The sequence below is a fragment of the Dermacentor silvarum genome, chromosome 10 (assembly GCF_013339745.2).
Source record: "Dermacentor silvarum isolate Dsil-2018 chromosome 10, BIME_Dsil_1.4, whole genome shotgun sequence".
In the NCBI taxonomy this organism is placed as follows: Eukaryota; Metazoa; Arthropoda; class Arachnida; order Ixodida; family Ixodidae; genus Dermacentor; species Dermacentor silvarum.
The window spans coordinates 8,047,296-8,075,207 of record NC_051163.1 but is presented as its reverse complement, the minus strand read 5'-3'; the positions used below and the strand labels follow the sequence as shown (position 1 = coordinate 8,075,207).

The following is a 27,912-nucleotide window of genomic DNA, read 5'->3' as shown; positions in this document are numbered from 1 at the left end:
AGTTTATACTGCCAGGAATATTTTTTAGTGCGAATAATCGGACCACCAATTATGCAACATGGCAGGTTTAGCGGCAAGAAATGGCTGGGCGTGCCATAATCGCCATCTTGTTTATAGTAAGAAAAATAGTCTGTGAAAAAGGTCTATACTTCCTGACCCGATTTCTTTTGTTGACAAAGCAGAGATGGCGAGGTCTGCTATGAGTGTTACCTTTTGCATCATGCTCAAATGGTTCATGAAAGTGACGTTGTCATCACTGAAGAAATTGAAAGACTACTCTGTGATAAGGCTTTATTTTTGGCTGCATTAGATGAGCTCTTGGTCACCCTGTGACATGTACAACATGGCTGTTTCCATCACGCTGGGATGTTGCCAGTCATGTTCAAGCTGTGCGGTGCGTGCAGCAGAAAGCAACGTCGTGAGATGTACAACTTCATGGATTGACCCCACTGTGTTTTGCTGGGAAGCAGTGCGGACAGAGGCCTGTTCAAACTTGTGCAGGGTGCTGGGACTGGCTTGATACAGTGGCTAGAAGGGGTAGATGCGTTGACTGTGCAGCTCTAGCCATGCATTATAAATGTGATCAGGAGAAGGGTAGGGCCTGTTCTTTGGAAGACGTGCTCATATATATAAACACAGCACCATATTTTTAATAGAATAGCATTGCACTGTAGGAGGTACATGCTTTTACTTCCCAGTACTGGCAGAGGTCAGAAGATACAAGTTGAACACGTTATGCATTTTCATACAGATGCTTGCTTCATTGGTAATTGCCAGTTATGGGTATCTTTGGAGAGCGTTTCAGTAGTTTCATTTCCACAGACCCCCCCAACCGATGTCGGCTGCACAGAGAAGGAGAACATGGCATCCAGGTCGCCACCCCTGTTCGCAGTCCGTGCAGTAGTTGTACAGTGACAACCGACTTCATGGCCTCTCTGTGACTACACTGCCCCCTTCTAGTCACCACACCTGTGTTGTATGTTGTCATCATCAGTAGCTTGCATGTGTGTGTGAACGCAGCACGTGGTTCTTCTTTGCTGTGATGCAGGAGATCGATGGCGAGGCCTTCCTGCTGCTCAGCCAAACCGACCTGGTGCGCAACCTCCGGCTCAAGCTTGGTCCCGCCCTCAAGGTTCACAGTTGTATCCTGCGCTTCCGCAGCAGTCTAGCCCCGTCCTGAGCAGCTTGTAGGGACAAGGCCACTGCTACAATGCTACTCTGACCCCTCCCATGATGACACACACACGCTCACAAAAAGACACACACCTGTTGTCTGTACTAGCACTGCACCCTCCAACATGGCATCGGTGGGGTCCTTAAAAAGCAGTCCTTTCTGTCTTTTATAATCTCTGTACAGCAGCTGCGTTGGCCTACTCCACAGGTGGCCTCTTCAGGGAGAAGCAGTGGATGTGGAAGTGATGGCACATTTGCTGAACCTGCATTGTGACATGAGATTGTGAAAGCGTGCCATGACATACATAGTGTTTCGGAATAAAACAAGAATTGTGACTTCATGCAAGTGGACCCAGTTGTGCATTGATGCTCGTGTGCACTTGTTAATGATTGCTTCCAAGGATATTGCTTTCAGGTGTATGTGATGAAATAAGCACGCTGGTGTTATTGCTGTAGTGCCACATCATGGAGTGGCGTTTAATACATACCATTGCGCAAGTATTTTAAAAAGTAGGGGGGGGGGGGGATTGGCAATTTTTCCCACCATTGACAGCAAGTTTTAACATTGCACTTGAGCTCCTGAGATGGTGTTCTAACTAAATGCAGGTGTGACATAGCATGCAAGACAACTGCTCCTGGGCAGAAACAAAACTGCCCCAGTGGCGTTGCAGGTAGTGAGGTAAAATTTCTGGAAATTTTGAAGCCATGAAAAACATGAGAAAAACTGGGTTTTCTTCCGGATATTTTGGAAACGTATCGTAACCTTTCTTGGCATGCAGAAGCAAAAGTAACAGCAGACGAGGGTGCATGCAAAGATATGTTTACAAATGTTGTGGCACGATATGGACCAAATATACCACTTTTTTATTTATTTATTCAAACTTCAAAATACCCTTAAAGGCCCACCGGAAGAGGGTCTTTAAGGGGGGAGGGGCTACTATGGATTTATCATCCAATACTATGAAAGCTGTGCTTTTTCTTTTTCTTTTTATGAAGGCGAGGCTGGTGTATTGTCTGCACACTACTGGACCTTTCGTTTTTCAGATTGTTAACGAAGTGTGTTTGGGACGTGGTCAAATACATAACCTGAATGGTAAAAACTAGGTCAAACATGTGGGTGCCATAACACAAAACGGAATGGTGGGAATGGAGCAGTCATAATTGCAGAAGAACCTTGTTCATAAGCCTTTAAAAAAACATGAGAAGTAACATACTAACGAGTAACACATACGACCCAAAGCCACTAAAATACTTGGTAGGCTCAACTGCAGTCCACATATATATATGTGGAATGGGAAGCGTTGCAGCATGAGACGCGACACACGTCAAGCTGGTGGGGCCCGTGTGGTGCGAAAAACGCTGTTATTGTTTTCGTGACTTCGGCAAGCTTATTGTTTGTGCTCCTTGAATTTGGCCTTGAATTTGGGTAAACAGTCTGTTTGGGCAGGGTGTCTTGGTGGAAAGTTCTGACGTGCCCACTCGGCGAGAATTATGGTAGCACGAGACGCCGTGCCTGGTGGGGCCCATGTGAACCGAGACATGCTTTGTTGTTTTCCTATTGCGTATTGTTTTAAGATAGCCACGACAAGAAACCGAAACAAAATCGAGGTGGTAAGCAACGCCAGAATATAATGCCGCCAGAGCGAAACATTACTCACTTCGCGCCACCTGCAGCAGGGATCGGCGACGCATTTGTTATCTATTAAAATCAGTGCAGTAACGCACACGCCGCAAGTGCAGTCAGACAGCTAGATAAATGAAGACGCTTATTGCGATAGGGTTGGTGGCGACAGCTGTGGATGCAATGTGTGATGACCCGCGAGATTTGCAACTACAGGAAGAGGAAACTGACTACCGTGCCAGCATTTTCACGTGACATGGGCGAGTGGGAACTACAGGAAAGCCGCCGTGGTGGGCACTTCCTCTCAATGTACTGAACGTTGGTGACGAAATAACGTGTTTTCCGGGAACCTATTAACTGGTAAAAAAGAAGTAACTGTATCCGGTCACATTTTCTGTTCTAAATTGTGAACGTTAGCGCTGGGAAATTGTACGAAATGGATCATATCAATGGGGTTCTACTGTGTATATATTCTTTTGAAACCTGCTTGACACTAGTTAGCAATGGTAAAGTGTTTCGAAATTGTTTTTATTCATTCTGTGAAAGAAAATGCTGGTGAATAATTGAAAAAATGAAGACCCAAAATTTTTACTCCTAATTTCTTGCTGGAACGCAAGTGCTATCACAAAAATGTCATAAATTAAAATGATTTTTCTTGTATTTGGGCAATTTTGGCACCACTTTCTAGGTTGAACTTTTGGTTAATTCAGAATGTGGTGTAGTGCTTTAATGAAACTATACGTGCATGCAAACGCTGTCAAAATCCATGAGATCTCGACATGCCAGTGCAGGCAGCATTTCCACCTAGATTTTGTGTTTGCACCTTTTCTGCCTTGCCAAGCTTACTACTTGCAGTAAAATGCTGCACAGAACTGTCAACCTCTTGACTAACATGCACTTTACACTGAATCAAGGGAGTGCTGGAGTACCGATACGAAATTTTTGTGTCCCACAATTTTTTTTGTTTGGTATTTGTCATATTACGGTACGAAGTTTCAATTAGTATAAATTGCTATGAATAATTAATTTACAGCACCTTTTTTGCAACTAGTTCAAAACGTGTAACAGTAACAAGTGCAGTGTGGCTTTGGACGCGAAAAATGAGATTATTCTTGTCACCAAAAGTGGAGGTGGCAGTCATGAGGTATCACAAACTACAACCAACAACCAGTTTTTCGAACATGCCTGACAATTTGTACGCCTTTGACGCACCGCCACGTACTTCATAGAGCCAATGTATAAGGACATCAGAAATTTCTTGACGCTCATTGTCGTTCGATTTTCCTGACATTTTGCCATGACCACAGGTATGAAACAGCATTAATTGAAGGCACCATGCACCCATTTTGATTATCTCGCAGCCTCAAATATCGCTCTCGCAAGCCGATCTGCTGGCAGCTGTAGTCGTTTTGTGCTGTCATTAGGCCTAGCTGCTTCAACGTTCGCTATCAAGCTTGCTGGTGTTCAGTGCTGTGTTTTTTCAGTTAAAGCATTCGGCGCTGTCAGCTATGGTGCTGACTCTGCTTTTGTTGTGCCGGCCGATGGCGTCGAAGCGCAGAAAGCACGTCAAGGGTCTAAAGCCTTGCATAACGCAGGGTCCCTAAAGTCAGCTTTGCCACACTACAGCAGTGTAATGTGGTCAGGGATACACAATATACAGTGGAATCTCGTTGATACGATTCTGCATTAATATGTTTTTCGGGATAATGCATTTTTTTTCTTTTCCTGATAATACAATTTGGTTTGATAATACATTGGATAATATGATTTTCGGATGATACGCTTTATTTTCCGGTTCCCGTAAAGATTGTATCAACGAGCGCAAAGGGGCCACTGTCATAGGTCATATTATACAGGTGCGCACCCGCTGTCTCCTGTCGCAGTATGAGCAGCAAGATGCCCAATAATTGCACTGGCAGGCCTTAAAGTAGAGGTGTAGATTTCCGAATATAGATTCGAATCAAGAAAAAGAAAGCCGAATATAGAATTGAATATCGAATATTAGAAAATTTACCACAAATTTTAGTGTTTCCAAATTTTGTACAAAAAACTGCGGTACATGCTCAGGAGGCTAATCACACTAGTACTTAACATGCACTACTTAATCACACACAACTTGTTATAACCTTACTAGCTATCAGTAACTTGGAACTTACGAATAGAGTTTGTATAGTATGCTCTACTCTTACTAAAGGGAACACCAATTAGTATGCCACCACTGATCACTTGGTTCGTACATGAAGGTCTGCAAAATATCTTTCATCAATAAAATGTCTGCAGCAGGTTCTTTTTCTGAATAAGGTTTACCGCTACTGTCAAATAGAATCAAGTGCATCTTCCCTCTGAAGCTGAAGAAATAATGAAGTTGTCCTACATACCAATGGGGTTTTCAGTTTAATAGTGGGTCATACTGTGCTTAATGGCAATCTTCATTGCCATTAACAACATTCTGCTTTCCAGTTTTCTTCCAGAAAAATGGAGGGCTATTCCATCTTTATGGCAGGTGGTTTTTATAGTAGCCTGTTTTATACGTCGCCCGTTTTGCATCGGCCCGTTCTGCACCGATTTGTCACTCCAGTTGCAGCATGTGAAACACCTGGAGAGCGAAATCACTGCTGCCCATACGAGGGCTGCTCCGGTTGCACCGTCATCCTCTGTTGTGTGAATGCTAGCTGTGCCTGCGAAGTCATCCGATTCACGTAAGATGTCACGTGACTGATTTGTCCGCGATAACGTCTGTCGTGTGAATCCAGCTTGATCAGCATCGCGACAAAAGGGGGTAAACAGACCTGCTGGCCGAAGATGCAACATGGATGAGCTGTGCATCCGTGAATGGACTGTTCTTGCAAAGATTTGAGCGTTGTTGTATGCAGTTATTTCAGCGGGTTATATGCGCGGATTTTTTTTATCTTTCCCGGCTGTTGTAATTGGAGGTGCGAGTCATATGCAGAAAAATAAGGTAGTTTTCAAATAATAAATGGCCATTATCACAGCTAACATAAAACGATTTACATATAAATGTTCACATCCCAGCATTCCTAAAGTTTTTGTAGCTGCACGGTATGTATTAAAAGCACAAGTGGAGCATTAGGTACAAACAAGTAGTTTCTTCGCATGCACAGAGCTCTCCAGAAAGTGCAAATGATTGCTGCACAGCCTGTGAAGTATGGCTACCTAAATGACATAGCCTGCCTGCTCCACTACACAAGTCAAGTTTTATGTCTGTACTATGCACCACGGGGGTGAAAATTTACCATACTTTGGCTCTGTCTATTTGGGCACAGTTGACGTTTTGAAATGTTCGTAAAGCATTCTAAAGATATTTGCATTTGCAAATAGTGACTATTTGATTCGAAGACTTAATCGAATAGGACACTATTTCATTCATTATTCGAAAGTTTTAAATATTTGCGCACCCCTAGAAATTACTGGCATAAGAACTGAAAGCCGCGCAAGGTGGTGTGAATTCATTATTAACTACAGCGCGACAGAAAGATAATGAACAAGAACGTCGAAGTGAACACACAGCACTGTGTGTTCACATTATTCTTGTTTGTAGGTCCCTTTATCATGCACCATCTACATATTCTCATAATGCACTTAAAGTGAAATCTCGATACAATCTTCAGGGGAACCAGAAAATAAAGCATATCATCCGAAAATCTTATCATCCAACGTATAATGCAACCAAATCGCATTATCGGGAAAAGAAAAAGAAACATATTATTCCAAAAAATGTATTATGAAGAATCGTATCAACGAGATTCAATTGTACATCCAAGCAGAGTACCAGCTGACGAATCATTATGATTATGCACACTTACTAGTAGCACTGAGAGTAGTAGACAAAACTGATTGGCAGGTGCAGAAGAAACACAAGTGCAATTTCTCGTCTGTGTTGCTTCTCTCGGAGCCACTAGCAGCGCACACAGGCATGATGGTGCCTACGTCCATGCAGCAACCAAGTGTGGCAAGCTGACCCAACTTGAACAAGCCCTTACCACGCAGACACCATAGTGCACGTGTGCGAGAGCTACCAGGGTGGCCAACAGGCAGAGCACCAGGGTCTCGTCTGCCTGAAACCACAGGCAGCCAGCTACGCCAAGCGCCACGGGGAGAAGCAGCAGGTTCAATGCCTCGCACCGTGTCGACGTCATCTGGCTGATGATGAGCCGGCACTGGAAGACAAGAGCGACCGATCAATTAGGCTTAACCTTATGCAGTCATATGGTGAATTTCACTGGTCGATCTAGAGCGGGGTGTTGAATCCACGAGAGATCAATGAAATTCGGCACGGAGCGACCCAATCCAGATCGCCCAGCGAAAAATAAACATGCTCTGGCACCACAGTCGAAGTTGTGCGCCCGCCATATCGCGATTTCATCATTTGCACCTCAAGCCTTCAGTAGCGCTTCTAGAATTGGGCAGTGGGTCCAGCGGATGCCTTGGCAAGCGCCAGGAATGAAGCAAAAAACGCTGAAATTGTGGCGTTGCATAAGAATTAAGGCGGAATTGCCTCTCGCCTTATTCTGAAGCTCCGGCTGTTTCAGCGGTGCCCATCAGTTGAGGTGAGCTCACGGGCTGAGTAGCTGTCGTCTGCTCAACACACCATCGTTTGCATCGTTTCCGCCGCTCGTTCTCTATTTTATTGACTACAGGTCAGTGGGGAATAAAATCACTGTTTCCACCACCAAGTATCAAATGATGCAGCAGAGTTAAACGCCTGTCAAAGCTGTATGTAGCTGCGGTAGGGTCTCTGATGCCACCAGCGCTCGACCGGCGCTCGGGGCCGCTCATTCAGGTGAAGCGAAGTGGACGCCACCAACTTTTCAATAAAAAAAAAAAAGCCTTGGCGGGAAGCCAACACTGGACCACTCCCCCTAGCTAGTACACTCTAGTAGCGCGGTATTTATGATGGGCGCCCCAAAAAAGAGCTGAAAACAGCCAAGCCACCCGAATGATCCGAAAGTGACGCCAACGCGTCGTGGGAGTTCCGGTGAAATTCGTTTCTGCTCGGCGGATCAACAAGGAGCGCTCTGTCGCGGAGCAGGTTGATCCCAATCGATCAGTGGAAAATGCAAACTTGCTCTAGATCGACCAGTGGAATTCAATTTCTTTGCCATGGAGCAAGAAAACGTGCTCCAGATCGACCAGTGGAATTCACCAATAATTATTTACTCCCTACGTGGTCATTTCAGCCAGGAGCTATTTCCCATATTTTGGGCACTGCGCAGATTGAGCATTTCTTTATCAACAAAACAGACTAAAAATTAAATTATGGGATTTTACGTGCCAAAACCACGATCTGATTATGAGGTACGCCGTAGTGGGAGACTCTGGAAGTTTGGACCACCTGGGGTTCTTTAACCTGCACCTAAATCTAAGTACACGGGTGTTTTCGCATTTCGCCCCCATCGAAATGTGGCCGCCGTGGCCGGGATTCGATCCCGCGACCTCGTGCTCAGCAGCCCAACACCATAGCCACTAAGCAACCACGGTAGGTAACAAAACACTGGTCGGCTAGTTGGTATTGCATGTTAATAGTCTTTAGCGCAAATAAACGCTAAAAACTATTAACATGTATTTATACCTGATGATAATTATGCAGAATGTGATGCTTGCTGGCTGAGGCTATTGTACAGTGTACTACAGCCTCCACCCAGCATCACATTCTGGGTAATCATTAGGGTAACAATTTTTTCTAAAGTCCTCACCGTCACTTTTTTATTCAGTGCTCTTATACGAGCATGTTTGTTGCTCTTTTGAAGACAAGATATATTCCTCACTGGCACTGAAATCATATTCAGATTCACTAAACTTGCATAAATTCTTTCCATAAAACACATGTGGAGGAAACATCGCCATCCTCTCGCTGCTGACAGTGACTACAGCAGGGGAGAGAAGGGAGAGAGCGCCGGAAAGGTTGTGAAGATTTTAGGAGAGTCTGTCGCCGCAAAGAGCTCGGATTGCCGCCATGGAGTCCGAGCAAATGCAATGCCGAGGAGAGGGAGGGAGAAGGGTTAGTTCTTGCGTCGCGTGAATGATTGCGGCCAATTCAAGAGATAGAGAGGAGGTAGGAAGGGAGAAGGGGCCAGCAGTGGAAGTGATGGGAATGTTAAGGGGGGTGGGCATTGCGACACAAGTAGTGGAGCCATGAGTTTGGTAATACGCTGCGTCAACATAGCATGTGACAGTGTCTGGTGGGAAAGGGTCGTGGAAGTGAGCACGGGCTTGTAGTCGTCCCTTACGAAGATGTGGGGTCATGTTGAGGGAATAAGGGCCCAGCGGAGATGGGGTCGTTGAACGGTGTGCAGAGGAAAATCAATGGGCCGGATGCCAGCCTGCTGCGGACCCAATGGCCCTGCACAGAGCTGGATAGGCGGCCCAGTTGTCGATCCCTGAGAAGGCGCAGGAGCTCTCAAAGGGGAAGGCCCATTGCGTATAGTTTGGCTGTGAATGCATGTATCGGGAAATGTAGGGCCGCTTTATAGTGTCTAAAGCCGATCGAATGCGATGCATTTGTTTCTGCGTACGTGTGGTGTAGGAGTTGGGAGTCGTGGCCTCGGAGTCTGACGTCCAAACTGCGGGTCGCTCTCTAGCTTACGCCCCCGATGCGTCTCGCCACCAGTTGTAAGAGTTGGGGTCGGGCATATCCAAAGTGGTAGCTGGCCCAAGCCGTCGTCCGCGTCATCCTCGCTGAAGAAATTGTTGAAGGGAGGAACAGGTTCTCGTCGAGAACGAAGAGTACTGGGTTTATTTACATTATTTACATGAGAAGTCGGAGAACGTTACGTCTCATCAGTCTAACATGACTTGATCGAAGCACCCTGGATCGAAGCACTGCCTACATCTCAGGGCAGATGGGAGAGCACTCCTAATGGCCCGCAAAAGTCCGCTTAAAACCCCCTCTGGCCAAGCTGCGGTCCCACCATCCTCCAATCGGAGCATCGAGTCACCGAAGGGTCCGCCTAGAAGGCAAGGGTGTGCATAATCCCCCGGCGCCTTCGTTTCCCGACCACATTCGGAGAAGTACCCTCGGGCACACATTACTCACTCCCCCACAGAAAAGAGGGGACACTCGTAGACAGGCGGCTTCACACCTGACTCGAACTGACGCGTCTGTTGTTCCTGGAATGGGCCAGCCATCGACGGGTTTGTTTGGAGAACGGCCTTGGCGGCCAGCTGGTCTGTCGAGCGGCCGTGAGAAAGCGTCGTAGTAGCGGCCCTTTTCCAAGAGTCTCCTCTTCCTAGCGTCGTGGTCGGCGCCCGGGTAACACGTATTCTTTGAAAGATGTAGAGGCATGGTGTCGCTGCTGATCTTTCCCAGCGGGACGTTTTTCAGCCTCCCGAAGTGATTCGTCACAGGCAATCAGGAGATACTTCAAGATCGCTGCCCCCGCTGGTCGCAGAACGTAACAGTGGCCAGGAATAAAAGATTTTATTCAAGGCAAAGACTGTTGCAAGTTGATTGACTCTGCATTCGTCGAAGCTGCAGCGCCACTTGACCACTCTCGGACTAAGTGAGATACTTGGTGGCATGTGGTGATCGTGATTGCTTGGGTGAAAGAGTGGTCTTGGAGGGGAAAGCCTAAAACCCGGCAAGATGACGATAGGTGTACTGGCGAGAGTGAGAGATGGATGAGAAAGGTTGACAGACCGTTGGTACTTAGTAGCGGAAAGGAGGAGCAGCTCAGATTTCTCTGGGGCTGCTTGTATACAGGAGTGGGAAAGGAACTCGGAAATGAGGTTGAGGCCAGACTGTAGTCTGAATTCCACCTCCCCCATTGACCCGTGTGTACACCAAAGGGAACAGCATAGAGACCGGACTAGGTGGGGAATCTCAGACAAGGCCTTTGGTGTCCCGCAGGTGAGTGAGATGGGCGGGGATAACGTGGTCCCGAGTCATAACTGGGCTTGTTGGAATCCACAGCCGGTGTCTTGGAGGGGGGAAGAGGATAGTGTCTTAAATTAAAGTAGAGTATCGAAGGCCTTTTATACGTCCACAGTGACAAGTGCGTGAGCTTCACAACTCGAAGGTTGAAAGAAAGTTTCCTGGAGAAGGAGAAAGAAGTCTTGTGTAGACATGTGGGAGCAGAAAACAATCTGATTGTGTGGAAGGGAGTATCGTCGAGAAGATCCGTAAGACGTGTGAGTACCGCACATTCCATGGTTTTCCCGACACAGGAAATGAGTGAAATGGGACGTAGGTTGGAGAGGGTGGCGGGCTTGCCGGGCTTTGGTAAGAGAGTGATGATGGAACAGGTCCATTCATCAGGATGAATGCCGGCGGTCCAGTGTTCATTAATTTTCTGTAAAAGAAATTCTCTGTTTGAATGAGGCACATTCTTCAAAAGGGAGTAGTAGGTAATGTGGTCCACACCCAGAGTGGTTCCAGCCTTGTCTTGACCCAAGGCTCGTTCCAGCTCGGGCAGAGTGAAGGGGCTGTCCAAAACGCTATTGGGAGGCCCTGTGTATTCAGGGTACAGGAAAGGGAGTGGGGGAGGGATGTACGAGGTGTGTTCAAAAGTGCTGTCTCCTTCAAAGTAGTCACCTCTACTGGCCAATGCACTCTTCCCATCATTTCTTCCATTTCTGGAAAGCCTCCTGGAATGCACTTTCTGAAATGGCGCGCATTGTCCGGATCTCCTCTACGGTTTGGAAACAACGTCTTTTCAAGGTGGTTTGCAGCTTGGGGAATAAAAAAAAGTCTGCTGGCGCTAGGTACGAAGAATATGGTGGGTGGGGCACAACAGGAGTGTGGTGTTTCGCTAAGTAGCTGCGGACAAGGAGCGACACGTGAGCCGGGGCATTGTCATGATGCAACATCCAAGCCTGATTTTCCCACAAGTCAGGCCTCTTACTGTGCACAGAATCCCTCAAACGTGCTAGGATTCTCTGGTAAACTTCTTTAATTAGCGTCTGACCATGTGGCACAAATACCTGATGGACAATGCCTTTGCAGTCAAAAAACACAACCAACATCACCTTAATTTTTTACTGACCCATGCATGCTTTTTTTTGGACGAGGAGAACCTTTGGCCACCCATTGCGATGACTGCACTTTCGTTTCAACATCATAGCCATAAACCCAAGTCTCATCGCCTGTTATGATGTTCTTAAGAAAGTTTTCATCGTCACTAGCAGCGGCGAGCAGTTCCTGGCTAATTTCAACACGGGTCTGCTTCTGTTTGTCAATCAACAAACGCGGCACGAATTTTGCACTGACACGATGCATCCCAAGTTTGTCACTTAAAATTTCATGACATGATCTTACGCTGATACCCACTTCGTCAGCGACTTCTCGAACACCCAAACGACGATTTTCACGAATCACAGTTTAAACTCTCTCGACGTGGTCATCATCTGTGGATGTGGAAGGTCGTCCGGGCTTCGGCTCATCACCGACCGACATTCTTCCGTCTTCAAAACACTTGAACCAATCATAGCACTGCATGCGACTCACGCAGTCCTCCCGTATGCTTGGCTAAGCAACTGACATGTCTCTGTGAAAGTTTTCCCAAGTTTGTAGCAGAACTTCACACACACACACACACACACACACACACACACACACACACACACGCTGTTCTTCCAATTCCTTCATTGTCACTTTGGCACCAATCCGAAGAACAGCTTCTCATGTGCTCACTTCAGCGGCTGTAGCTTGCCAACTAACGGTCAGAGCAAAATGCGGCAAATGGTAGTTTGTTGTCTAAACCTGCGCTCAGTAGCCGCAGTAAACATGCGCTTAGTAGCCGCAGCGCGCTCCCTCTGCCGGTTGGCGCGCTATTTCAAAAGTTTGGTTTCTTTTTGAATACACCTCATACATATCAGTCACCTGTGGGTGATACTTTTTTTGGGTTTGTGAGTGATGGTGAGTTTAATTTCAATTATGTGATGGTCGAATAGGAAGGTGTCCGGAAGGACTTGCAAAGTCTCTGGAAGGTTGTGGCCATGGAAAAAGGTGAGATCAGGTGTTGTGTCGTGTGTAGCGACGGGCGAATATTCGGTATTGTCGAATATTCGATCGAATAATTCTATGTTCGTTATTCGCTTCGAATTCAGGTATTCAATATTTTCGAATTATTCGGCGCTCCCGAATAGGCAGCCAGAAGCCACGGACGGCCGGTACACATCTCGGAGGCTATACTTCACGTCATGGCTGCCATACATCAACCATAAATCTCGAAGGCTATACGGTTTTGCATTAAAGAGCCGGAAATGTGTGACGCAAGAGAGCAGTAACGGCACTAGCGTACAACCGAAACGAAGCAGCGGAGTCCGCATCGCCATAATCATCATCAGCAATCGTACGGGAATGACAGAATGACAGCAACGACGGAACGCTTTGTGCCTATTTGTGCCTTTATTGCGTTTACCGCCGCGCATAACGCGTTAGAATGCATTAGAATTAACTGGTCTCTTTCATAACTAATCAACATGCAACTAAGCATGTGGCATGCACCTGTCACAGCCAACAAACACTCTCGTTTTAATAAAAGCCACATGTAGCTGACAACAAATACGAGACTAGCAACAGGTGTGGAGGCATCACATAATTCATGCAGCAGCATGAATGGGAGGCTAAATGAAGACATCAGGCGCACTGCTGTGAGTGTGCTGGCAAAAAGACAAGGCATCGCACCTTTTGTGCTCCCTTTGCTGCACGAATTCAAGACTTGATGAACTGAGATTGATTTAATCCTGGGTTTAACATTCCAATGCAACACCGGCGCTATGAGAGATATGCCACAGATTAATTTTTGCCACTTATGCTTCCCTTTAACAGAGAAACTCAAATAATAAAACTATGATTGACATACACTGCACCTTAATTCTACTTTACCCACAAACTTTTTTTCATTTAGCTTTCAAGCAGTACTGTCAGGGTACACAGCTATCTATGTCAACCACTGACAAACATCACCTCATGCTTGCCAACTGGTCTTAGTGCTCTATTAAGTAGTCGGCAAGGCAACTTAAAGTGGGGGACGGTGTTCCTCACCGAGATGTTGGAGAAGAGTGTGCCCAAGAGGAAGTAGAAGAGGCGCGGCTGATGACTCAGCACGTCGTTGGGAGACGCGACCGCCCAGCTCAGGGCCAGCACAAACAGCACCACACCAGACAGCAGCGGCCGCACTGCCTCCCAGACACTGGGCTGCCGCAGGCGCCCCTCTTGCCAGGCACTGGTATCAGATAGACGGCAACTAAGTACGTTCGTAACTGCTGATCACTAGAGGTGCCATGCAGGCAGTGCCGCTGCAAAGTAGCAAAGTGCTGACTTCTGGGACAAGGCACATTCAGAATACAAATCGAATTCGAATAGTAAGTCTCGAATATCACATTGTATACCGAATAGTCAGATGCAGATGCACATATTTACAACAGGAATACTTCTTTATATGTAATTAAGTACCATGCTCATACTGACAAGTGAAAAATGACAGCTATCATGAACAATTAGGATCAGTTTTAAAAACAAGATTAATAACTCATATTTCAAAAACTGTAGGAATAACCTCACAACCTCTGAAAAGCCTGATTGCAAACAAGCTTTCCAAGAATGAATGGCTGCTACATGGCTACCTTTCCAAAAACGCTAAATATAAATGGTTGCTGAAAAAAAGATCACAAGTTGTGTTAAGAATAGTTAACAGGGCGAGTTGGTATTGCTTCTTGTTATAAGGGTCATCTATGTAGTGCTATCCTTAAAACAGAAGTCGTGGAAAAAGAAAAGAAAAGGTTGCTGAAGGACCTGTACATGCATATAAAATGGCTTGTTGCAAGGAAAACATCACTGGTTGTAGCATAAAAGATAAAACTGCTACATGACTAGACTGCCAATAACACTAAATGACATACAAGCAAAAATCACAGATTGTCATGTAGGCCTCAGCCACGAAACCGCTAACAAAGCTTGTATTACACCCATTTTGTTTGTGCATTATTGCTTTGACACCTTTTGTTGATGCTTCACTTCTCATCATTTGCGGTACACTTTGTTCAGCAAACTAAGAACAGTAACCATGCCTTAACAGTTGGTTTCTGCAAAATGGAACATATTCGAAAATGCCAAATAGTTCATTTTCAAATACAAATACAGATATTTACCCACCCCTACTTATCATGAATGCGATAATTCGTAATTATTCAAAGCGAGGTTCGTATGACAAGATATGACAGGATTTGACATCCCAAATCAACACAGGGGTCATTAAAAAACGGCATAGTGGACGTTGTCCTACTAAATTCTGTGGGGATTGAGGGTTGCGCCGGCATGATTGAGCGGGCTTCACCTGCTCTGCCATCCCTCGCCATCGTTCCCCGCTCGCCTTATTCCCCGCCCGCGCCGCCTAACCGGTTCCCGCGGTGGCGCTGCGCACGCGGCGGTTTGCAGTGAGGGCGGGGCGCTGACGTCACGCGGCCGCGCATTTCGGCTGCTAGCGGCAGAGCGTGGCTCGGGACTTCTCTCCGGGACCAGCGCACGGTACGTTCATGCTTTCTTCTCGTCCGCCGACACCTTTGTGACTAGGACTGGAGCTCGCGCACGGTGCCTTTGCCCGTGCGGGGAGCGCGTACTTTGTGCTGATCCTTTCCCGACGCTAAGCCGACGAGCAGTGCCATTAATGCTCGCGCGAGGTCGTACCCCGCCGGGCCGCACTTGCCGAAAGCCTAAGCCGAAGGATATTGCCCCGTACTCTCGCGAGTTGACCCATTGGTTATCGCCAGAGCAAGTAGCATAGCCGCCAGGACCTTTCCTAGCGACGTGTCCCAGCTTGAGCCTGTGCTCTCGCCGCGACGTGCTATAGGCGCCTGTTATTGTATTTTCGCCATGGTGCGGGACCCCTTTGGCTCCCCGCCGTGCGGGCGCTTTTGCAGTGCTGGTGCCGACGGTTTCAGTAAACGGTTTCCGTCAACTCAGGGCTTTACTGTGTTTTTGTGTGCGTCGCTCGGTAGCCCCTTGCGGCATCTGAGCTCGCGCGCGAGCGGTGCTGGAGGCGACGGCTGACGCGGCCCTGTGGCTCGCTAAGCTCGAACCCACGATGGTTGGTCTCCTGTGAGACACCAAGAACCCACAATTCTTACCAATTTAGGTTTTTTAAATGTGCACCTACAGCTAGGTACTTGAACGTTTTTGCATTCTGCCTTCATCAGCATGCAGCCACAGTGGCTGAGAATAGCACCTCTAACCTTGCACCAACTTGAAGAACGCCATACCCACAAAGCCACGGCAGCAGGTAGTCATTACTAGCTGTGCTTACCATGGAAAACACACAAAGAGCGAAGTCAATGAGCCATCTTTATAACAAAAAAAGAAAAAAAAAGCCTGAGTGAAGCTTGCTTACTTTCCCACTGCCTGAGACATGTCTCCCAGGTTGTTCTGGTGGCTCAAGTATCCCTTCACAAACCCACCATGGCGCACGCTTATAGGTGTCAGAAATTTCAAGAGGTACACATGAGTGCATGTAAATCTGCACTGGCAGTGTGGGGTGTAGACCCACGTGGGTTTCCAAACCAGGAGAAATGCACTGTTACGTCATGAGACAGCGTTTTTTTCTAGCTGATGCATCAGTGAATGTGCTGGCAGACATGCAGAACAGCCATTGATATGTTATTGTGTGCTATTTCCTTGACTAGCTGCACAACCATTTTCTAATGTATAGCGATAGTGCGCTCATTTTACAAGCACACTTTTAGAGCACACAAAAAAATAAGCAAGAAAGGCAAAATGAACACAAGTGCTTTTCGTTAGACAAGCTGCAGAGCATGATGCTATGAAAGTATGACTGTATCAGCCCATATACAGTGTAGACCGCTTATAACGTAAGTCGCTGGAGTCGCGAATATCCGCAATATAAGTGGTACCGCACTATAACCAAAGCAACAATTTTCAAGGCCCGCACATATGCAAAACATGTGCACCGAGCCGCCACGCGTATGCAACGGTCGAGGAATGCGGCTAGATCGTTTGCATTCAATTTACAGTCGAATCTCGTTAATTCGAACCAAATAACACGGCGGCGCCTCCGATCGGCATTGCTCCGGCACCGCCATAGAGTAAAAGCTTAGGAGAGACTCCTCAATGACGCGTGCGAACAAAACACAAAGAAAGAAAGAAAAAAAAAAACTCAGCGGAAGTTTCATCCTCTCTCAAATGGCAAGGTCGCCAATTCTGCGTCGCGCCGGAACATGCGTGTACGTGCAGACGTCTCAGCCACGCTACCGTAGCCACGCATAGAAAATGGCAGTGAACCATTCTTTCTCCTTTATACTTCCTCTACTTTCTAGTCACGTGTTGACCTTCCACGCTGCGGCTACGGCGCAGAGGGAAGCAGCGGCACTGTCCCAGGCCGGCCAACGAACTGCCCCACGCCGGCAAACGACCGCTTCCCGATAACGGCAGAAAACGAAACTTCGAAGACTTGGCGCCGGGCCGGCTGGAGCAGCGGCGCCTGCATGGCTGCAGGTGCGCACAGTGACAGCCGAAAGTGAGGGAGCTACGAGGGAGGGCGAGGGGAGCCGGAGTTGCCGAGGCTAAATCCGCTTACCCTGCCGCCCTCCTCCCTCACATTCCACGGTCTCCGCATGCGCCTTTCGCCATGCCGTGCCGGTGCCGCCCGCTCCCTGAAGTTTCGTTCACTGCTGTTATCGTGAAGCGAGCGTCGGCCGGCGTTGGCAGTTTCGTTTCCCTCGCTCGCTATGCGCGCTGTGATATTTCATGAATCGCACTCAAGATTCTGGTTTCAGCCTCACTGGCTGTTCGTTCGCACCACATGCCCTTCTCCTCCACTTCGTCTATCTTTCTTCCTCGAGCACTCCTTGGGGCACCCGTTTGAGGGGAGCGTTCGCCGTCTCCGCTGACTTCCGTAATCCCAGGCCACCGCACTGTAACCGGTATTTAGTTTCCCGCAACTGCACTATACGCGATATGTGTATACATGGAGTGCTATGGGAAAATTAACGGGAGTCTGAAAAGACCGTACTATATCCGATCTTGCACTATAAGCGGTTACGTTATAAGTGGTCTATACTGTACAGTGAAACCTCGATGATACGAATCTCACGGGGTCACGAAAAATATTCGTATTAGCCGAAATTCGTATCATCGAAACACAATTAAAACTAGCTAAATTAAAGAGTCAGAGGTGAACTCACTCAGGCACATGCACGTAAAAAGCATTTACAGTATAGATAACTTATAACGTAACCGTTTATAGTGAAGAACTGGCTACAATGCGGCGGTTTCCGACTCCCGTTTATCCTCCCATAGAACTCCATGTATACGCATACCGCTTACAGTGCAGCCGCGTGAGACGAAATACCGGTTATAATGCGGCTTCCGCGGTAAAATCTCGCCGACAAGGGCGGTAGCGAGCATGCTTCTCAACGAGGACGCCCACCGATGGGAGAGGAGATCAACATCAACGAGGGCGATGCGGAGGAGGAGCATGAGACGTGGAGCATGAGTCCGAGGGCGATAAAATCGTCGCTGCGCGCCGTATGTGCCAGTAAAAGAGCGCGGGGGATGCGCGCCTTCACGGAGAGCGAACGCACAGCGGAGAGAAAACGCGACTTCCGTGGCGCGAGAGGCCGTGGGGGTAAGGGAGGGAGGGGGAGGGGGGCGTGGCGACGCTGTGCTACGTCGCCAAATGCATATCTTGCAACCGAGTGCAAGGGTAACTGGCGACGCAATCTCCCACGCGAAAGGAGCAAAGCGGGAAGGTAGCGTGGGAGGGGGGGGGCTTTTACTCTGCCAACAAATGCGTTCTTCTACTTTGCGCCTGTGCCGGTGTTTCGCGCGCACCGTATCTTGAAAGCGATCTCCACATGGCTCTGACATTTGTATGCGCCGTGCTTACGCCGCACAGTTTCCGTTGAAGCGATAGACCGCACGAGCCTTCGCTTGCTGTGGCGGCCGCGCAGTGGGGAAGAGCGGCCGCCGCAGCGAGCGAAAAGACAAAAGGAAAAGCACAAAAGCAACAAAAGCGCCGCCGCTTCAAACTCTTCGCGCCCAGTCGCGGCTTCCGCGCTGTCCGGCGCCGCGTCCGCGCCTCCGCACCAAAATAGAAAGGGAAAACGCGCGTGACTGCTCGCTGTTCTCTTTCGCGGCCGTCGGTGGGGCGGCGTTTATTCGTATCAACCGAAGCGGGTTCAAAATCGATTCGTAGCAACCGTTCTCTAGCACGTTGCAAAGTAATGGGGCTCGGCCGGGACCTCAGAAAAATTCGTATCATCCGGAAATTCGTATTAGCCGTGATCGTATCATCGAGATTCCACTGTATAATGATACAGAGTTGCATTGATTGAACCTTTAATATTTTGTAGACAGGATTTCCCACAACTTCTGTAAGCAGACTGAGTATCGTGCACTCTTACTTCTCTGCATTTTTTTCTGAGATGTTGACATGAGAATTCACACTCACCGATGAATGTTGTAGAGACACATGGGTATCGTCATGAAGAAAGAACCAGCTGGAAGACAAAGTATTTCAATTAGAGATCACTAAGTAAAAATTCCACAATGCTAATAGCACTCATAATGTAATCATCACATAATTTACTTTGCCACTGCCAGTTAGCGCACTTTCTTTTAACCCTTCGAGATTAAATGTTTTTGCCAATGCGACCCCCCAGGGTCGAATTTTTTTTATTGCAGATTGAAACCTTCAGAGCAACTTATTTCGGAAAAAAATTACCTCAATCTTTTTAGAGTGACCATAAAAGTCACAAAAAATATTTTCCATAGGTAAACATGCATTGTTTACTCATGAATACAGATGGGCTTGCATAAATACTTATATTAGGAATAAAAAAGTAGATACACTGGAATAGATATATGTTGTGGGGATTGAGGGAGGCGCCGGTGCCATTGCGCGGGCTCTGCCATCCCTCGCCATCGTTCCCCGCTGGCCTCCTTCTCCGCCCGCGCCGCCTAACCGGTTCCCGCGGTGGCGCTGCGCACGTGGCGGTTTGCGGTGAGGGCGGGGCGCTGACGTCACTACGCGGGCAGTTGTCGGCTGCTAGCGGTAGAGCGTGCCTCGGGACTTCTCTCCGGGACCAGCGCACGGTACGTTCATGCTTTCCTCTCGTCCGCCGACACCTTTGTGACTAGGACTGGAGCTCGCGCACGGTGCCTTTGCCCGTGCGGGGAGCGCGTACTTTGTGCTGATCCTTTCCCGACGCTAAGCCGACGAGCGGTGCCATTACTGCTCCGAGCCGCACTTGCCGAAAGCCTAAGCCGAAGGATATTGCCCGTGCTCTCGCGCGTTGACCCATTGGTTATCGCCAGAGCAAGTAGCATAGCCGCCGGGACTTTTCCTAGCGGCGTGTCCCAGCTTGAGCCTGTGCTCTCGCCGCGACGTGCTATAGGCGCCTGTTATTGTATTTTCGCCCTGGAGCGGGACCCCTTTGGCTCCCCTCCGTGCGGGCGTTTGTGCAGTGCTGGTGCCGACGGTTTCAGTAAACGGTTTCCGTCAACTCAGGGCTTTACTGTGTTTTTGCGTGCGTCGCTCGGTAGCCCCTTGCGGCCTCTGAGCTCGCGTGCAAGCGGTGCTGGAGGCGACGGCTGACGCGGCCCTGTGGCTCGCTAAGCTCGAACCAGCGGTGGTTGATCTACTGTGAGACACCAAGAACCCACAATGTATTCCAATTCGACACTTGGGTAGTAGTCCGCATTGGAGGAATCACCTTTCAACTCACTTTCAGCAGAGCAACCAGCACGCCCATAGCGTAATCGAACCATGTATGTGAGCGCACGAAAGAAAACTCCATGGTGGTGTGCCCGTGAGAAAAAGCAAACGAGTCAGAAACTTTCACTAATCGTTCGTTCCGTTGCCAACAAGGGGCAATCAGCTTTCATGAGCCAAGTCTCGAGAAAATAAATGCAGGCATGGCAGCATCATTTGTATATACCAGTGCCCGCCTGTGAAAAATGTAATCGCACCCCTCTCAACAGACGGTCGTGCATCTAGCGGTGACCTTTTGAGAGATTAGAAACCAGATAGACATCAATTCTTACGAGCACAACGAACAGAAACAGGTCGTGAGACAAAAGCTAAACTAAATGCCGCGCGCCCCTGCACACGCGAGCAGTCACTGAAATGCCAGCGTAAAGAAGCTGTGGAATGAAAACCAAGAGACTACGGTGGAACAAATAAAAAATTACTTGCATCCACATAGGGTGCATACAAATAACCCTTTGTTGACCAGATGGAGTTCTTTAACTCCTTTGTTACCGCAAGACATGTGCTCATTTTCGGTGACTATGTTTTAGCATTTTATTTCAAGATGTAGTAGTCGCAATGGATACTACGATACATAAAATTACAGCCTAATCACTTGTGTTTTAAATGGATGTATAGCAGTAATAACTGCTCAGATTCTTTTTTATAATAATTACGTGAAACTTCAAAGAATCACCTCAAGGAACACGAACGAACGTAATAATTTACTAGTCTTAGTATGTAAGTACTGAGAGTAGAATAAATCTGAAATATATAAAATATGCACTGGTTCCTAGTTGCCAACTTTTATAAGTCAGATTGCACAAAAAAACATTATTGTGAAGATTTGTTGGTGTCAATACTAGCCATAGTGATGCCCATGCTATGCGGGAAAGCAGTAGCTTCCCAAATGTGAAAGTGGGTAAGTTCCTATTGAACAGAACGAATTTGTTTTACACAGTGCAGCAGGCAGCTTGTGTGTTCTTGAACTGCATTCTTTAGGCTCGCGAAGCAATGGTTGTCAGATCAGGGAGCATGCCTCCTCATACTTGGTTATTGCATTCAATCAGCGTTTCTCTGCAAGCAAGCTGGTCTAGTATGCGTTCAACTAGTGCTAGAGCCTCCACCAGTGGCGCACCCAAGGGGGGGGGGGGGGGTGTTTCAGGTGCTGTAACACCCCCCCCCCCCCTGAGGCCAAGTTAACCCCCTCGCCCCCCCACGCGTCCAGCAGCACCAGTCGAACCCACGTACCTTCGGTGCTGTGTTCACATTGTCATTACAATTCAGGAGGTGGCTTGAGGTCGAATTTTCTTGATTAACAAAAACACTATCACTGTCTTAATTACTCACTCTTAAATTACTCTGAGTAAAACACTGAAGAAATAAACATTGTCATCATCCTTGGTGTCATTATTATAATTATTAGGCATTTTATTTTCTGTTGGATTCCTCTGGCTAAAGCAACGAAATTGCATATTATGCAAAGTGCTTGCTCCCCCCGCCCCCCACCACAACAATTCAACCCCTCTAGGCAGAGATCCTGGGTGCGCTACTGGCCTCCACATGCTTTCTTCAGTTCCTGTAGATTGTTGTACAGTAATGTGGAGTGTTGCACAGTAATGAATAAGGGCTGTGCAAGTGCACAGCCAGTGTTGGAAATGTAAGATTAGACAGCTAGTAAAACTTCGATCAAAAGTCAGTCTGAAATCGAATGCATGCTCGTGCGAGTGAAAACCCCACATTAAAGGAAGGACTGCTCGTAATAATTTGTACATATGCTGTCGAAGCTGATGGATAAAAGCAACCCACGGTGGGAAAAATAAGGTTGCACTTGATATCAGTCGAACACAACTATCAAAATAATGCACATTCATAAGCACCTGCCATTGTTTGAGACATCGTTAAAACAGTCTAGACATTAGACAGCCCAACAGAAACTTCGGTGTCTTCACTGCAGCTGTCATTTAAAAATTATGTTGTCAAATCGACCAAAGCGCGAATTTTACGTCTTTTTATTGAATAAGTGCTATGAGCACTGCAGGCTAGCTTCGACGATGCCTTCAGTTGATGTTTTGTTTTTCCAGACTCCCATATCTGTCAAAATTTGTCAACGACAAATAGTTAAAGTTCAGTTGTCATTTCAGACGGTGCTTGATGTTGCTACTAGAAGAATTCCAACGAAAATGTTTAACAGTGCATAGAAAAACTTTCTATCAAATCAACAATTTCTAAAGGCGAGGTAATAAAAGAGTCAATGTGCACCTAAATTTGAGAAGGTGTGTGCTTCTGCTTTCCAACGCCACCCGAAAGCAGTCACCATGGCTGGAGCATAGAGGGCAAATATTGCCCCAGTGACTAACCATGTAATGTCAGTTCAAGGCATTCACCGGCACCAAATCCAAGAATAGTGAACTTCCACAGTCGATATGAATTCAAGTAGGTCAGCACAAAGCTCCCGAGAAGAATCTGCACAGAAAAAAAAAGAAAAGAAGAAAAGACGATTCAGGTGGCTTTCAACCCAATGCAAATGTAGCACACATTTTGAAAGAGTTGCAAAGTCTGTTAAGAGCACTCAACAAAACTACTATAGCACCTGATTTATTATCATTTTTTTAACTTTAAGGGTTTGAGCTTTTTTTTTTTAAACATTTATGAGAAGGCCAAACAGAGTCTGCAGCTATGCATCATACAAGGACTTTGAAACGTCTTCGTTAGCTTATTATACATCACAGAAAAAAAAAAAAATTATGGGGTTTTACGTGCCAAAACCAGTTCTGATTATGAGGCACGCTGTAGTGGGGGACTCCGGAAATTTAGACCACCTGGGGTTCTTTAACGTGCACCTAAATCTAAGTACACGGGTGTTTTCGCATTTCGCCCCCATCGAAATGCGGCCGCCGTGGCCGGGATTCGATCCCGCGACCTCGTGCTCAGCAGCCCAACACCATAGCCACTGAGCAACCACGGCGGGTATACATCACAGAACAAATACAGCTGTATGATACTTGTGTAACAACCTAAATGCTCTAGGGATGTACAGCACTGGGATGATGAAACATGAATAGTTGTACGTCCTGTGCAAATATGCCTCCTAGACCAGTTTATATCCCGGAGTACAAGTCACAGGCCATTCTCCAAAAAGCTAGAAAGTCCAAGGACTTTATGCTTAATTTCCCATAGATTCAGTACACTGAAGCTGGGCTTTCAATAAGAGATTTGCAAAGTCTGTTCACCTTAGCAGGAACCTACTGAACTTTGTAGAACGTACAATGAGGCAGTGTTGGTAGCCTTCACTAATCCTCCTAGTAGTACTTCTAGTACTAGTACTAGTAATCCTCCTACTAGATGGGCAACATCCTAGCATCACAGCGTACCTAGCTTAATTGCCATTCAATTAAATAGCTTGTAGACTTGGTGTCTTAGTGTGCTTATTGTACATTCTGGTTCTCTCTGAAGGTGATTTATCCATGGAGTCAGCATGAATTGTATGTGACTGACTATACTTACTAATGTCGTGGTGCCATTTACTTCAACAACCATGTAAACTATAGACCTTGACAAAACCTCCCGACTTAATTATGGATGAGAGACTGCACAACAGCCCCTTTCCGTGAAAACAGAGTGTGTGGCTCTTTTCAACGCACCATCTGGGAAATGTCGTATCCCCAGGGCAAGTAGAGAATGCCAGTGTTGTACTTCTCCCAGTGGGATAGAATGAAGCAGAAGTGGATGTTGCACAGGACAAGCAGGAAGCGCCATGTGTTGCAGCTCATCTCAGCGCGGCCAAACACCGAGTACAGGCATACTGGCATGAACAACGTTGCCCAGCTGTCCAAACCGTGGTCAAATAGCTCGCCCAGTGGACCACTGCTCCCAGTGCGGCGAGCATGCTTTCCATCGATTCCATCTGCAACAGATTGATTTAGATTGGTTGGGTATAAGGTCCCAGAGCAATGCAGCAGTTATGGAAGAGGCTGCACTGAAGTGCTTTGCATTCATTTTGAGCACTTGGACTTCCTTAACATACACACAAAGCACACAATACACAAGCACAAGACCATACTTGCTGATCGACTGCGGCAAGTAACAAGGAAATCAGCACGTCCTCACTGCTGACGTGACTGAAGCCGACCAAAAGAACAAAGTTTAGCGAGTTGGTGTTGCTTCATGATCAAAGTGGGATGAGAACATGATGAACAGAAGGGTTTCAAGTTACATCTGTTTGGCTCATTCATTCTAAACTGTCCACAATGAAATAGAAACCCTCAAGGTTTTCACAATAATGTAAACCCTAAACTCAAGATAACAGATCACCAACCAGCCCAAACAGTCAACCAGCTCAAGGTTCTCCATCTTGTCTGTGAGCGGCTTACAGTTGGCTCACATTATTTCAATGCCCTTGTAATTGCAGATAGTTAGTTGCCTGAATTATGCAACACTTAAAAGATTTCCTATAGCAACAGGGACCATTGGCACTCTTCATCCTCATTTGTGCAACTGCAATGCTGCAGCACAAGAAATTCGAATGTTTCTAGGGGAAATCTGATCAACAAGGGCATTTTAATCAAAATGTGCTCAAAGTTTGCCTCCTGTATATTTGTTACACCGACTATGAAGACTACATTTGCTTGGGTCGAGGCTGTGGGCTGCAAAAGGCAAAAGAAGAATTTTGAACTTCACTGTAAGCAATGCAAAATAAAATTTAGTAAAATATGCAAAGCTACGGAAACCTCTGTGAAAGAGTTCTGTCGTGCCACCCATATTAAGGCAGACCCAATGAAAGAAAATGCTGGCATTCACATGTCTCACATTCCCCTTTCATAAATTTTCCTCTGTATTGTGCTTTTCTCAAGAACCCACTTCATTTGGTCTATAGTTGACTACTCTGCTACACGAAATATTTCAAGCCAAATTTTCTAAACAGCTTTCCCAGCTTGAACAATTAACAATCATTGAAATGAACCAACTAGCCCTTCAAGGAGTCCTACTCAGTTATACAAATTATGCTTTGATTATCCAGTAACTTATGTATGTCTTTCCTTGAAGCAATTTTGGCCACAACTACTGTATTATTTTCATATGGTGTGGCTCATGGAAGAAGAAAAAAGCTTGAAATAAACTAATGCCCCAATTGAAAGGGTGAAATTTATGCATGCATGAATTGGCTGGAACTACAAGTAATCATAGTTTGAATTCAGACAATATAAAAACAGTGCAAAGTGACACAGCTAGCTGAGTCAGTGCTGTGTACTGCCATTTCTTGCCTAATCATTTTATATTATCAAGCCATACCAACAAGCTCATTTGTGTCATAATTCAACTTTCAAAAAGTGAAGCCTGAGCATGATAAGAATGTGAAATCAAGACCAAAACATCATATGATATACACTAGAGAACTTGTCTATCCAAGAAATTATAATTACATCAGGGCCAAAGCACTAAAGGCTTGCTATATTGCCTTTGAGACCACATGTAGTCCCACACTTTTTACATACACGTGAACATATATGTATATACATCTAGAATGCCTTAGCACAAATGAAATTGGTACTCTGCAGACAGTTTTATGTAATTAGTTGGCACTAAGTAACCTTGCTTAAACAGTCCAAATTGCACAATCATTTCACATTAGAAACTGCACATTTCTTTCAACATATGCATATTATTTTAAAGCAACTTCATCAGTTGCCTTTATCATTTACAATTGTAAGTAGCCTAGAACACTTTTTGCAATGCAAAGAAATGTCTCCTTACTAGCCAAGTTGTACGTGTGCTACTTAACGGCCCATAAATAACGATGTACGCTGCAAGAAACAGTGATACAAACTGGTTGCCCTTTACACATTCAAGTGGAACTAGGATTGTGCCAATATTTGGCTGCATCTTACTGCAACTGAAGCCGTTCCCACCCGTTACCTCAAGAGCACTTACAAAATGAATAAAGTTAATCAGTCATGTAGTACCATTTCTACCACTTGATATTACAATGTCAACGACCAAAGTATCAAATGTAAGAAAAGCTTAATTGTCAGAAGCACAGGTGACTGCGGGAGTTTCTGCTCTAATTTCAAGTAATGAGGAGGTTCAAACAAAATATCATCTACTTCAGGTTCTAAAAGGTGAATGATGGCAATTCGATCAGCACACCCCACCCGCCGTACGACATTAAGGCACATAGTAAAGAGCATCACTTGTCCTGCGTTTGTTCGCGCAATGCGACGGCACTCGCAATTTTGTCGCCATCGTAGGGCAACATGGTCACTGGAGGCGCGCAACGCGCTCGAGGGTCTCCGTGTCAATGAATGGTACCGTTTCACTCACCTAATGTGTGAGCCAGGAACTGGTTCACCGCACACACCAGCCACACCCATGGCGGCACCGGTGGAGCCTCAGGGTGGAGGTCGCTCGACGCAAAGAAAGCGAAGTCATAGTAGGACAGCAGGCCGACGTTCACCAGCGTCAGCACGAACCCCGACAGCGTGAGCACGTTGGGGGCCACACCGCGCGGCACGAGCTGTAACGGACGCGAGTGGATCACCGTCGCGTACATAGTACTACGTCCGCCCCTGGAAATAGACGATTCGCAAAGCCTTCCTAACCTTGACTGCTTGGTCCCAGAACGGGTGCATCACGTAGTTGCTCAGCGGGCTGGTATCCTTGCACGTGTACTGCACAGAGGACACAAAACGTTCACCGGGCGCTGCATCACCGATAAGCACGAGCAATAGTTGGTCAAGAGCCGTCCTTCCGATGCCCGCACCACACTTGCGACACACACGCGACCAAGCTATCACTGGCTCCTGTCGTCAAGCTAAGCAGGATATCGACACGCTGAGGAGGGCCAGAGAACAGCAGCTGGTTTCAGGTTGGCTCAAGGCAGACCCGACTTCGCGTGATCGTACCACATCGGAAGACAACATGAGCGCGCCTTGCTCGTGTGTAGTACCTTACCTCATAGTTTTCGAAGCCCTTGAGCTCTTCTTCCGACAGGTACCGCATGTTTCCTTGTGATCGAGTTTGCCTGGCGTTTAATGATGACTTATTAATGAAAGCATTTACGATGTGGGACTAGAAATCACTGCGAACACCCGAGTGGCGCCTCTCTCACGCTTCCTCGCCGCCCGGAGTGCAAGAGAGTGAGAATAGAACGGTAAGAAAGTGAGAAAGAGAAAAGTGGGCGATCAGGGTACTGGAGAAATGACAGAAGGGAGTACCGCTATGGGAGTGGGGTGCTCCTGCCTGTGGTTTGCGGCGCTAGCGAGTCTGGCTGACCCCCACCCCCTTCGTCGCGATAACACCAGCGTTCGGGGTCAGGTGACATCACTAACAGATGAGGCGCGTATTTGGTGCATAGAAAATATCAGAAATACTTCTCGGTAAGCGCTTGATTACGCT

General features: G+C 46.9%; 2 protein-coding genes across 6 annotated transcripts in view; one reads left to right on the top strand and one right to left on the bottom strand.

Annotated features, from left to right (window-relative positions):
• LOC119466081 (lethal(3)malignant brain tumor-like protein 4) overlaps window positions 1–1,514 on the top strand; it is a 45,919-nt gene extending 44,405 nt beyond the window's left edge. For 4 of the 5 annotated variants that reach the window (XM_037726570.2, XM_037726568.2, XM_037726569.2 and 1 more), the window contains exon 16: window positions 1,049–1,514. In XM_037726570.2, coding sequence (XP_037582498.1) covers window positions 1,049–1,180 — 132 coding nt within the window. In that variant the 3' untranslated portion in view covers window positions 1,181–1,514. Of the gene's footprint in view, window positions 1–822; window positions 977–1,048 lie in introns of all 5 variants that reach the window. The other variant, XR_005195006.2, reaches the window with a different exon arrangement.
• On the bottom strand, window positions 275–27,912 carry LOC119466083 (ethanolaminephosphotransferase 1). The gene is made up of 9 exons (XM_037726573.2): window positions 27,469–27,912; window positions 27,117–27,185; window positions 26,839–27,031; window positions 24,162–24,424; window positions 22,878–22,983; window positions 19,219–19,267; window positions 13,800–13,980; window positions 6,796–6,972; window positions 275–1,436 (listed from the first exon to the last, which is right to left on the bottom strand). The coding sequence occupies exons 1-9, from the start codon at window positions 27,514–27,516 to the stop codon at window positions 1,371–1,373; spliced, it is 1,152 nt and encodes a 383-aa protein (XP_037582501.1). The 5' UTR covers window positions 27,517–27,912; the 3' UTR covers window positions 275–1,370.